The sequence below is a fragment of the Amphiprion ocellaris genome, chromosome 2 (genome assembly GCF_022539595.1).
Source record: "Amphiprion ocellaris isolate individual 3 ecotype Okinawa chromosome 2, ASM2253959v1, whole genome shotgun sequence".
NCBI classification, from domain to species: domain Eukaryota; kingdom Metazoa; phylum Chordata; class Actinopteri; family Pomacentridae; genus Amphiprion; species Amphiprion ocellaris.
This window is the reverse complement of record NC_072767.1, coordinates 23,709,117-23,721,692: the sequence shown is the minus strand read 5'-3', so window position 1 is coordinate 23,721,692 and position 12,576 is coordinate 23,709,117. Positions and strand designations below refer to the sequence as shown.

General features: G+C 42.0%; 1 protein-coding gene across 3 annotated transcripts in view; it reads right to left on the bottom strand.

Annotated features, from left to right (window-relative positions):
• Positions 1 to 6,271, bottom strand: part of mast3b (microtubule associated serine/threonine kinase 3b) — a 39,870-nt gene extending 33,599 nt beyond the window's left edge. For all 3 annotated transcript variants that reach the window (XM_023282284.3, XM_035953751.2, XM_035953750.2), the window contains exons 1-2: positions 5,910 to 6,271; positions 3,304 to 3,393 (exon numbers count right to left, since the gene is read on the bottom strand). In XM_023282284.3, coding sequence (XP_023138052.1) covers positions 3,304 to 3,393; positions 5,910 to 5,956 — 137 coding nt within the window. In that variant the 5' untranslated portion in view covers positions 5,957 to 6,271. The remainder of the gene's footprint in view (positions 1 to 3,303; positions 3,394 to 5,909) is intronic.
• Positions 6,272 to 12,576: the final 6,305 nt, after the last annotated feature.

Genomic DNA, 12,576 nt, shown 5'->3' with positions numbered 1-12,576 from the left:
ATTTTGGTAAATTTGTTTGGCCGTACAAATATTTTAAAAACAAAATAGTGTTTAGTTGTGCTGTAAGCCTTCACACTATCTGAACATTGCATAATAAGAGTTTGAACAACTGCAACAGAAACTCTGCTTAAGTTCACCTCTGTGGTCACGCTTTTGTTCATGCCAGAGTGACAATTTCCTACAGAACCTGAAAGCAGCGTGAAATGTTGTTGGGTTATACCACGTGGAGTCTGGTAGAGGGAGGCTCCAGCAAACTTTTACACAGTGGTACATGCCATTACATAAAACGTCTCTAGTTTTTGTGTTCAGTGCAACAACAACAAAAAAAAGAGCAACAGAGTGTAACACTATTCAAAAGGAATTAGCAATTCTGTAATAGTTACTGCAAATGCAAAATTAAATATTTGTAAAGTCTGGAGTATTTCTCTGGACTCTAGATGTAATAAACCTTAATTTAGGTTTAAAGAATGAATGATATTTGAGAAAGAAAATACTTTGTGGAGTTTAACATGAAATTGGTCTGTTTTCATAGTCAAGTCTTTTAGACACTGTACAAAATAAAAGCCTTTCTGGAGCTTTTACTTTTGATATTTTACTGCAGTTAGCCATATTTAAAGTAAATTGAGAATTAATTTATTTTTTAACTTTAGAATTTTGCATACACGTGAGTTATTTTTCAAATCTTGTCTTTAATGAATGCAATTTTTTTTTCAAAGGATTTTATATTGTCAGTAACACCATCACTTCTGCGTGGTTTCTCAATGATAAATAAATGAAGTTTGCTTCAAATAGTATTACAGGTGAAGAAATGTTTCCTCCAGTGTCTCTTCAGGACCACACAGATTGGTTTAACCATCTTTTGGACAGCTGGACATCTCACCAAACTTATAGTTTAGGAATTTTCTTTCTTCCAACAATTATTCCATTAGTCCTCAAGAACTATTTTAGCGAGCAAATCATCAGTTTTAGTTTTCCAGCTTCTTAAATGTGAATATTCTCTGGTTTCTTACCTCCTCTTTGACAGAATATGGATGAATAAGGACAAACATTGTCCAACATTGACTGACATTTTATAGACCAAACAACTGATCAAGAAATAATCAACAAATAGAGACACTGATTAATTGCAGCTCTACTCCTTGTACGGTCTCTGTTTGAACCCTCTTTTATGTTTCTGACAAAGAAAAAAGAAAACACTGTTTGTGCCTCAAGCCGCCTGATACCAAAGGTGAGATGATTAAAGGTGTTGCTTTGATACTACACTTAGATAATTTGGCATCACAGTTGCTTTTTTGTTGCTTAATTGTTATTTTCTCCTAAATGAGTGTGTTGACATGGACATATATGATGTCTTACATTAAATTTTTATTCTTCCATCTCTTTTCCCCTTTGCTGTCCGTTGGCCTGCAGCTGCCTATTATTTAAAAGAGATACTAACCTTGCTGAGCGTTTCTAAGGTTTCAGGTGTTTGATTCAGTGCTGTTTCGTAAACCGTTGCCTTTGTGTGCCTTTTTTTTTTTTTTTTTTTTGCTTGTAGGATCATTAATGTAAGTATGTATATTCTTTCCTGTCAAATTTTGAATTCAGTTCAAACTGTCCTCATGTCTGCACGGTCACCCAACCTTAAAGCAATATATATATATATATATATATATATATATATATATATATATATATATATATATATATATATATATATATATATATATATATATATATATATATATATATAAATAAAAATATAAATCAAGATTAATCTTAAATGTAAGTTCAGTATTATAGCGGTAGCTTGCATTTGTTTTTAGAGTGTTTTTACATTCTGTTCTAAACATTCTGTATTTTTAACACACCTGTTCTGTATAAGGTGCCAAAACGATACAAGCACTCCAGTTTAAAATGCATTACATTCTCCTCCTCTGCCCAGCATGAATCCTGTAGCTGTTAGTTGCAAACCTGCATTGGTACTGTCAAGCCAAACTGCTGGTACACATCCAGTGTATCAGCATCAAATGTGGATGCCAGGAGTTAATTTACTAGCATGCAAATATAGAATCTGATGCAAGAGAATGAGCATGTTTCTGGATGGTAAAACAACACTGGGAGGGTCTCTGATGTAAAATGGTGTAAAGAACAAAGCCAGAATAAAAACGATCTGCCACTGGAATCAGATTACACCAGTGTGAGAAGGAATCCGTGTTAAACGTGTCCGTGAGAGATTTGTTTGCATTCCCAGTAAAAATTTGCTCATTTTTCCACAGAGTAAATTAGATTCATTACTGTACTATGTGTGGTGTGACAGCCTAGCAGAGCTCACACATCCAGAAACATGCTGGATGCAGCCGCCTCTGTTTGCAGTGTTGCCTTCCTCCACAGCACCCAGCACCGTTGCCAAGCAACCCACACAGACTTAGAGACAACTAATAAGTGATAGGTCTTCACTGGTGAAACAGAAGCACCTTAATATACAAAAAAACAACAACTCTGACTTATTGTACATTTCCTCTTTCACTAGAGGGTTTCCATTTATATTTCACGCTGTTAATGATCTCACAAGCGTGATCGGAAAATCATTCCGATAAAAACAGCAACAGTTTGGTGAGCTGTTAATTTTACAATTATCACTGAATCTAGATTTGAAAATGTTGACAGCTTTTTCCAAATGGTGAAAAACACATTGGATCTTGACATCATACTGATCCAATCTATACTGTATCTACACAACGTGGTGTATAATGTCACACCAGCCTGGCTCTTCACACACATCAATCTCTGTTGTTATTTTTGTAGCATGTGTTCAAAACACGTCTTCGAATGATTAAGAAAAGGTCATTTTAGTAGCTATTTGTGGGAGCTGTGACTCTTTTACGTAATTACATCACATGACAGGAGAAACAGCTAATAAAAGCATGTTGTGTTGAGATTGTGTAGTCGAATACTGTTACAAACATCAAGAATTGATTTGAACTAAAACTGATTATATCCTAATAATACAAACTGTGTTTTCAAGTAACCAGAATCATCAGTGCTTTTGTCAGTAGAGGAAAATTGGACTTTCCGGTCTTGTCTGTGGCTCTGACTGAAGACACACATTTAAAAGTGAGTCATTAATGTACATACTTCTTGTTTACAAAGACTAACTGGCCTGCAGGACTGTATATGTGTAACTGATTCAAAATAAACCTCTCTGATATGTTTGTTAGTAGATTCTTGTGGCACAGAGGAATAAATGCTATCGGGTTTGGCTATAAAGACGACACATGTGAACCTGTTGGAGCTTGTTTGTGTGTGACCTGGCCGTCTTACCTCCAGGGATGCAGGGTTTGTAAGGGGCTGCAGGGGCTGCAGGGGCTGCATGGGCTCAGGAGGGTGGGGCTCTGGCATGTGGGTGATAAACTGCAAGGCAAGACATGGTCGCATGGATTATTGGGCTGACTCAGCAAATTGGCACGCCGGCGTCCGTCATCTGTCAGCATCACAGATCTGGTCGTGGGTTAGACCAGACTGCAGCTCGCTTCCCTCTGCCTCATATCACCAGCTGATGGTGACAGACTCTCACCAGCTGCAGGGTGATGCCGCTTTCTGTCTATCAGTCCGTCTGTCTGTTACTACTGTTTGCTACAGGGTGGCTGGATGCATCACTGGGTGCATCTGATTAGCTTCTGATCTCGTGTGAACTCTTACGCAACAAGAGGTCAGCAACTGAGTGTGGACACACGGGAGAGGAAGCTCAAGCACACGCATAGAGTGAACATCGAATGCAAATGACACACACATGATGTTATGATGGTGATAAAGGGCTTGACTTCAGATAAAAAATTGGGCACAAACAATACATGCTGTGTTTCTGTGCACCCAACATACAAAATCCTGACAATATAAATCAGTATCATCCACCACTTCACACCTCAGTGCATCATTTTTGCATCCAGATATGCCTGCTCAGCCCGATCGCTCACCCTAAAGTCTGTATCTCACTGATGCTGACCCAGTGCACAAGCTTTTTCCTATTGATTTTCCCTGCTCAGATGTAAGCTCTTGCCTTACGGGCTCCACAAAGCTGCTATTGTCTCAGTCCTGCAGAAGCTTCTCAGTCCTAAACGCAGCGCTGGCTACCACAGTACACTAATGAACGTGTTGTCATAGTAATGCAGGGAGGATGGCAGGAAAAACAAGTCCTCGCACAAAGACTCCTCATTCTGTGGTGTCGGCTCATAACTAAACAACACATGCAAGTCATTACGCTGTATTTCATGTTGACACACCTTCTTCAGACCCCGAAAACAAAGCCCTCGATGGTGCTCGAGTGAGTGATTGTGTGTCGTTTCCATACTGCTTTTCCATTTTGCATTTCCATTACATCTGCACTTTAGACACACTCCTGTTCCACGGTGTAAACTGAATAGAAACTCATTAGTGACACCAAATTTCTGATTTCTGATTGTCTTTAGTGCAAAAATTACAATTACTGGAAGAGAATTTTGACTCAAATCCGCAATTATCAGCCTGTTCTGAGATATTTTATACTATCTGTTTTCACTTACAGCTTATAAGATTTGAACTGTCAATTAGAATCCCCAAACAAGACTTAGCTGTAAGCTATCCTTCCGAAATCTGTTCAGAAAAAGACATAAACACGTATAAATGTACAATTTCTTGAAAGCTGTGCACCTGACTACTTGCAGAGCACATTTCTCTGCAATAAATAAGTCTGAACACAAACAACTTGTCTTGTTTGCACTACTGCTAGCATTGGTTCAGTGTGTGTCTCGATCCGGCCATCATTAAGACCCCGAACCCCTCCCTGCTTGCCGAGTATGAAGCCTCCTCCGTATCCCTGCAACAGAAGCCACAGAGTGCCTAAAAATGAAAATGAAGTGGAAACAGCGCATGCTCAGCTGAGGTGGTCCACGAAGGAGGCAGATGGATGGATCAGAGAGAGGATGAGAGCAGGGAGCTCCTACGCCTTATGGATCAGCATCTAGTGGGTAGCAGGTACTCCCCCCCTCCCTCCCCACATACCAAAAAAAGAAAAAAAAAAACACCACTACAGTCACTCTGAAGGAAGAGTGGGCGGACAGAAGACTGCAGCCATGTCCTTTGATGCAGACAGGAATCAGAGGTTAACAACAATAAGGAAATAAAGTAAGCAGTAAGTCTGATTTCATGCATTCCTGGAGTGAGGGTGAGATTTGAAAAATAAAGCACACAACAGAGACACAAAATAAACATCACCAGGACAGAATTTGCTCTGAGGCATGTAACATCTGATTAAAGCTAAAAGATCTGAAGCAGTGTTGAGGAGGAAGTAATCTCACTGATGTTTGAACCGCCCCATAAACTTCACAACATCTTCACAAGTCCCCTGTTGTTTTAGTAGTAAGGCTTTTACAAGTTTCACCAGCCTTGAACTGTGCAAACACAGCTCCAGGTCAAGCCTGGGAAAACTTGACTTCTCCACTTTGACTTCAGTTTAAAGATTAACAGGCAGACAGCAGCGGTGCTAGGTCTGAGCTGAGTTTTAACTGAGAGGAAATCCTGGCTACAGATGAGACACCTGTAACTCCTCCAGCTTCTTCACTACCGAACTGTCGTCAAAACACAACTGCAAACTGAAGCTGTTATCTAGATAAATGAAAATGTCATCACCCGCGGCGAAAACAGGAGGGGTTATTTGCATCTCCCCCGGGCTCAGATGGCTGTTTTGGTGTCGCAGCTTTGGTTGTAATTGTTGGTTTGATCTACAGCCACTTTGCATTGCGTTGGAGTCATTTCACACGAGCGCATAAATGCCAACCTTTCGCTTTTGCTACAACTTTAAAAGACACCAGTTTCACGGAGCAGCTTGTGGTTAAACACCTGAAACCAGATGGTGAGAGTCTTAAAGAAAAGAAAAGAAAAGCAGAACTTACTCCAGAGTCAGAGAGGGGATCTTCAGTTTATCTCTCCTCGACTTCATTCTCGCTGAACGCCAGTCTGGAGCTCCACTTACCACCGTGCAACACTGCTCGCTCTCACGGCCGGCTTCCAGCCACTCATCGCTGCCGTGGGGGACTAAAAATAACTCCGTTTAACCAAGTATCGTTTACCAGCAGATTCCGGGGAGACCTTCCGCTGGCGGATAGACGCAATAAAACGCAGTTACACCCGAAAACAAGCGGTGCGCAACCGGCTGGGGTTTCGCTTCCAAGTCCGTCGGCGAGGCGCACCGGAGAGCGAGTGCCACAAAACCGAAGGGAGCGACGGGTCACCGCTAACCTCCATGTGACTAGTGGGAAGGGAGGAAGAGGGGGAGGAAGGAAAGGAGGGAGGGAGGGGGAGTTGATCGGAGGGAAGGGGGGGTGGCCAAATCAATTCGGGCGGTGGGTGACAGTGAGCAGAGGAGAGGTTGGGTGAGGACGGGGGCAGAAATTGGTGTTGTGACTGAGATGTAGTTTCGAAAGCTGATGATTCTGGTTTATATACATGCACGTTAGATGTTTGGTTTAGTACACATGGTGTAACAGTCTCTTCTATGTTTCCTGTCCATGAGTGCGTAAAACCAAAATTACGCGACGCCATAGTCCGACTATTTTTAAAAAAAATAAATCCAGTGTTTCTCTGCGCCCTCTGAAGCAGCTCACAGAGGTGTGAAGAGCAGGAGGCTGAGGAGGATGGGGAATACCTCCGCTGGAAACCGTGACAGACGTTTCCCTCCCTCTGCCTGTCGGTGCATGTACGCCGAGACTTTGCCCTGCGAGCCTTTATTCTGCGCCTGTGTGTGTGTGTGTGTGTGTGTGTGTGTGTGTGTGGGTGTGGGTGTGTGTGTGTGGGGGGGGGGGGGCATTAATTGCACGGACAGAGTCGATTTCCCCCGAGGAGGCAGGCAGCCGTGTGCACGTGGACGTGCAGAGACCGGCTGTGTGGAAGTAAAATCACATTTTTGGAGCATCACTGTTTATTCAGGGCTCCTCGGGGGTTTTTTGCGCGCACGTGTGGATCGAAGGTTTAAACACGTTTCTGCAGCATGCTCAAAAGCAGATTTCCCAAACATGTGTCAGCGCTGTGTTTTTATGTTCGAGTGGATGTGTGCCTCCAAGTGCATGCTTCAAAGTCGATCCTCCTGCGGGTGCTTGTACTGCAGGTGGTTGGGTTTAGTGTGTGTGATATCCAGTAACTGTGCACCAAATTGTTGGTTGCGTGTGCGCTCTTGCGTGCGCGTGCGAGGAGGGTCGTGGTGTATTGAAACTATTTGCACCTCAGCTTGGTATCTATGGAATGTTTGCAAGATCACAGCAATGTCCTCCTGGTTGCTAGGGAGCTGGTGATGGGTGACTGGTTGCTAGGACATGAGCTTGACCCAAGCACAGCAACAGTAACCAACCAGTTATCTTCTCACTCTCTCATATACTAAGGCATATATGCATTAGTTGTCTTCCTCACCATGACTGACATGACACAGCACTTGCTAAATTGAGGAGTAAGCTGCCTCGTTGCTGTAGGAGTCCTGAAATCCTTCGTTATTGATGGTCAACACTACGCTTCATTTGGATTCATATTTGTATCTACTGATAAATGTCTCTTTTAGCTCCAGTTGTGGTCTCTACCAACTCCTGAGGGAAACCCGACTTTTTCTGTGCTTAATTCTCCACTATGTTCACCAGCTTGTTGGTAAAAGTCTGTGTTTGCTGTATGGTGTTGAGTTGGTATAGTGTTCGGTGAGCTGTTTTTTTTCAGCTTTTTCACTGAAGACAGCTGCTTATTGCCACCAAGAAAAGATGCTATGATAGAAGCGTGAGCCTGACCCAGAACAGTAAAGTTACAATTGAACAACTAAAAATGGAATTGTAACTCATTAAAGTTACATAAAGCAGAGACGCGCTGCAGATTCAGGTGATTATTCTCTGTTGGTTTGTCACTATGAGCAGCTTCTTTGACATTATCGTTTGTGTCATTATAAAAACAAATATTATCGCCATTTAAATGTCCTGTGTGAAACATTTCAGAACCGTTGGATGCCATGAGAGCACCAGCATGTCAGACCGAATTAAATGTCAGCCATACTTGCCCCTCTGTATACTTTAATTTATAACTAGAAAGTTTACAAAATCCATCCGTTATCTATACACCACGTAATCCTCCTTAGGCTATCCCAGCTGACTCAGAGTGAAGGACACCCTGGACAGGTCACCAGTCTATCACAGGACTACACATAGAGACAAACAAGTACACTCACATTCACACCTATAGACAATTTAGAGTATGTTTTTGGACTGTGGGAGGAAGCTGGAGTACCCAGAGAAAACCCAAACATGCACAGGGAGAACATGCAAACTCCATGCAGAAAGATCCCAGCCCGGGATGCGAACCAGGGATCTTCTAGCTGCAAGGCAACAGTGCTAACCACCAAGTCACTGGGCTGCCCAAGTTTCCAAAAGAAATAAAGATAAAAGAAAGATTTAAAAAAAAAATCAGTCACAACCATTTACAAACACTAGCATTGTAAAATACATGGAATAGCCATCGTAAGTTGTTTTCAACTCATGCAGTGTCATCTGTCACTTCATCTCTTTACTCACGTTTGTTCTGCTCCGATCCTGGAACAGTAGCTGGAAAACAATAACAATAATAAGATATGGACCTTAGTGAGTAATAACAGTGCTAGAAGAACAAAAGGTTTAAAGAAAAATGGAAAAATAGCAGATATGACTGCAAGAGAAAAGGAAGCAAACAGTTATCAAACTCAGAGAGTGTCCTAGCATCACATGACATTCTGTTACTATCGTTTCTATTGCTATTGTGTTTTTGTAGTTTGTTGGAATTTCTTTGGAATCATTGAATTGGTGCATGAAACAGGAAAGGTAAATGTTGGGGCTCTGTGGAGTTGTAGCGCTGAGAGGTAGGAATGCACCATGTTGACTGTTTTTGTGGTAAATCAGCCTGCGTGTCTGAAGCCACCTGCTGAATCTAAAGAGCAGAAAAACAGCCTCTGTGTGTGGCGGGTGGTGTGTAGTGATGGCGGTGGGGTTCCCATTACCGATTGCTTGGTAATTGTTCTGTTAGGGCAGCGTTTTAGTAACAGAGTCGATTTCTCAGTTACCATGGCGATAAGGGGTTTCCTGCTCTTCCCTTCCCATCAGTCTGTGTGCTTCCTCCCGTTCTCTGCTGTGTGATATGAGCTACGTGCTTTTTTGGTAACAAATGTCTCTCAGCGAACGGAGGCCAAATCAGATTTTGGACATGACATCATGCTTTGTTTACAACAACTTATGCAGTACATTTTGCAGTACAACAGCAGGAAACACAGTAACGCAAAGTGCAAGTTACTAGGCAACTGTGTATTACATATTTTTGATCGCATCAAATTAGTTGTGGAGTAATGTAGTAAAAATGTATGTTTATTAGTATGTAGTATAATAGTTAAATAAGGACAAAATATGTTTTATATTAGCATATCTTCACAAAGAGACTTAGAGTGGAGGTTTTTGGGAAACTTATGGTTTATACTGAGGATCACTCACATCCAAAATCTCACCCACAGACACTGAAGGCTCCGGTAACATGAGCGAGGAATGGCTGTGCACCAAAACCTGAGAAACGTGAGGTGAGGCATTGTTTTAGTCAGCAATGCTGCAAGGGAGGAGGAGAAAAGAGGGGGCTGCTTAGCTGGAGATGAGACCAGTGGCTTAAATAACATGGAAACACACACCATCAGTCAGATCTAATGTTGTTTACACTGGTTTGTGCATCTTCAAGTTTATCTGTCACTGTCCTCCCTTACTGCCATATAAGTGATACATCCGGTTTGAAACGGAGAGTCTCCACATGAGCAAATGTCTCAGTTATGCCAAACACACACACTCACTCACTCACACACACACACATGCGCGCGCACACACTCACTCACTCACTCACTCACTCACTCACTCACTCACTCACTCACTCACTCACTCACTCACTCACTCACTCACTCACTCACTCACTCACACACACACACACACACACACACACACACACACACACACACACACACACACACACACACACACACGCGTGCGCACACACATACACACACACACACACACACACACACACACACACACACACACACACAGAGTGAACTGAAGACGCTTCCCCTGATGATCTGATAATGGCTGCAGCCTTCATCTGAGGCACTGGAAGTGTATAACCGAGGCCTTGATTTATTTCTTCACTGACTCTATTACAGTACCACTGAAACCTACTGACTGCAAACACAAAGTGAGTCCAAGAGCTTAATGTACTTACGTGCAAATAGAACACAAACTGCACAAACACAAACACTGCAGCCGAATTAAAAGCAGGTAAGGATTTGCGTGCTGGATTTGACAACAGCAATCCAAATCAAAATGTGCAGTCACAATTAAGCTCAAGAAAAAAAAAGTTGCATTGTTATTGCTGGATAACAGAAACAGAAGTGTCAACAGGACATAATGAGGTGTGAGAAATGCTCAGAGGAAATCATCTTAAAGAGCTGTGATTCAGGAAGTAACCCCACTGAGGACATGAATGGTAATAACTGTGAGCTTGTGTGTTTGTATGTGCCGGTTTTTAATAGAGTGTGAGAGAGAGAGAGGAAAAAAATAGAGGCAAGCCTGTGTCTGATCACGTGTCAAACTGTTTTTATGGTAGAATTCAGTCCACAAGATGGCAGTGAAGCACAACAATGAGACTGAAATAAACACATCAGCACCCACATTTGTTTGGTTTTGCCAGACATTTTCAGTCAGGCATGGAAATTTCATCCATCCATCCATTATCTATACACCGCTTAATCCTCACTAGGGTCGCGGGGGGGGCTGGAGCCTATCCCAGCTGACTCGGGCGAAGGCAGGGGACACCCTAGACAGGTCGCCAGTCTGTCGCAGGGCTACATATATAGACAAACAAGCACTCACACATTCACACCTACGGGCAATTTAGAATGATCAATTAACCTCAGCATATTTTTTTGGACTGTGGGAGGAAGCCGGAGTACCCGGAGAAAACCCACGCATGCACAGGGAGAACATGCAAACTCCATGCAGAAAGATCCCGGGAAAGCCGGGACGCGAACCAGGGATCTTCTCGCTGCAAGGCGAAAGTGCTAACCACTACGCCACTGTGCAGCCCATGGAAATTTCAGTTAAACATAATATATGAGGCAGAAACTGCTCTTTTTTTGTCATGAAGCGCTGAGATTGGACACATTCGCCCTTGAGTGAACCAGTGAAGAATGGAGAAACATATTTGTGGCCTTCTTTATAAAACAAATCACAAGTAGAGTGCATTTTGACCTCCAGTTGAATCCTTATGAAATAAATGTCTGCCTGTACCTTCAGAAGAGCATCCGTTTATCTGTTTTACTCATAATAAAATCCAGATACCTCAGATTTAAATTGGTGATTTACTGTAGTGAGTGAATTAGAGTGATAAATGCCGAATGTTTGCAGTAAAGGCAGCAAGAGTTGTGACCAGAAGGTTACTGAGAAAGGCTGGACATAAATATGCAAACAAACTGCAAGAATAAGTTCAGATTTGAATGAGTTTGCCAGCTAGATTCATGTGGTGATTGTTGCGTTCACAAAGGATGTTATATGTTTTCAGATACAGTTCGTCTCTGTCTATTTCGCTTTAATACAAAAACTACTAGTGAATTTTTATAGAAACTGGGGGAAATGTTGAGCAAGGACAAAGACTGAGCCCATTAAATTTTTGTGTCTGAGCTCCAAGCTCATGTAACTTTTGAACCTTATGATCAACTTCTACAAAAGACCTGCTGTTGGTTCCTCAGGCCAGTCTGTTTTCAAAGCATATTATCATGAAAATATCCATGGTTTTGGATTCTTGTTCTTAATGGATGTCATGAAAATCAAAGAAAACCAAAACCTCACAGAAAGCCACAAAATAAGATCAGCATGAAACTTAACTGAGGTCAAAGCTGTAGCAGAGTGTGTGAGTTAATGAGGGCTCGAAATGAAATAAAAGTAAGGAATGGAGCACAGTATGATGACAGCACACGTTGCTTAGAGAGAATGGACTGCATAAAAAAATGAATTTGAACTTGTGATGTATTTAGTTTGATTAGCCACTCAGTCTGTTGATCTAAGTGTTTCTACATTGTAGTGAACTCCCAAAAGTCAAGAAAACCTTGAACGTATAGAGATCCTATGTTTGGCTGAAGATGCAAAAATAAATATATACAAATGTGCAATAAATACAGCAGCAAGCAGGCCCATGCTGTCACTGACAGCTAACTTATTTCTTCCCCACACAGCCCACACCAATGTTGCTATGAACTATGGACCTGAGGAAATTCTGCACATATACAGACTCACAGTGATTTCACAGTGGAACAGCCCTCATGCTTTAGAAAAAATAAGTCTAAAACTACATTATGACGAGATTGGTGTTGGGCTCAGTGCCCCATTTTGAGTAAGCACAAACTTCGACCACTAGGAAGCGCTGCAATAGGCCTAAAAGGGTTTTGCTTGAGTTTGCAAAGTCCAGTAGCATGGAGGAGTGATCTACCGACCTTCACAAGCGTGTGTGTCTACTTTTCCTCTATGATTACAATCTTTT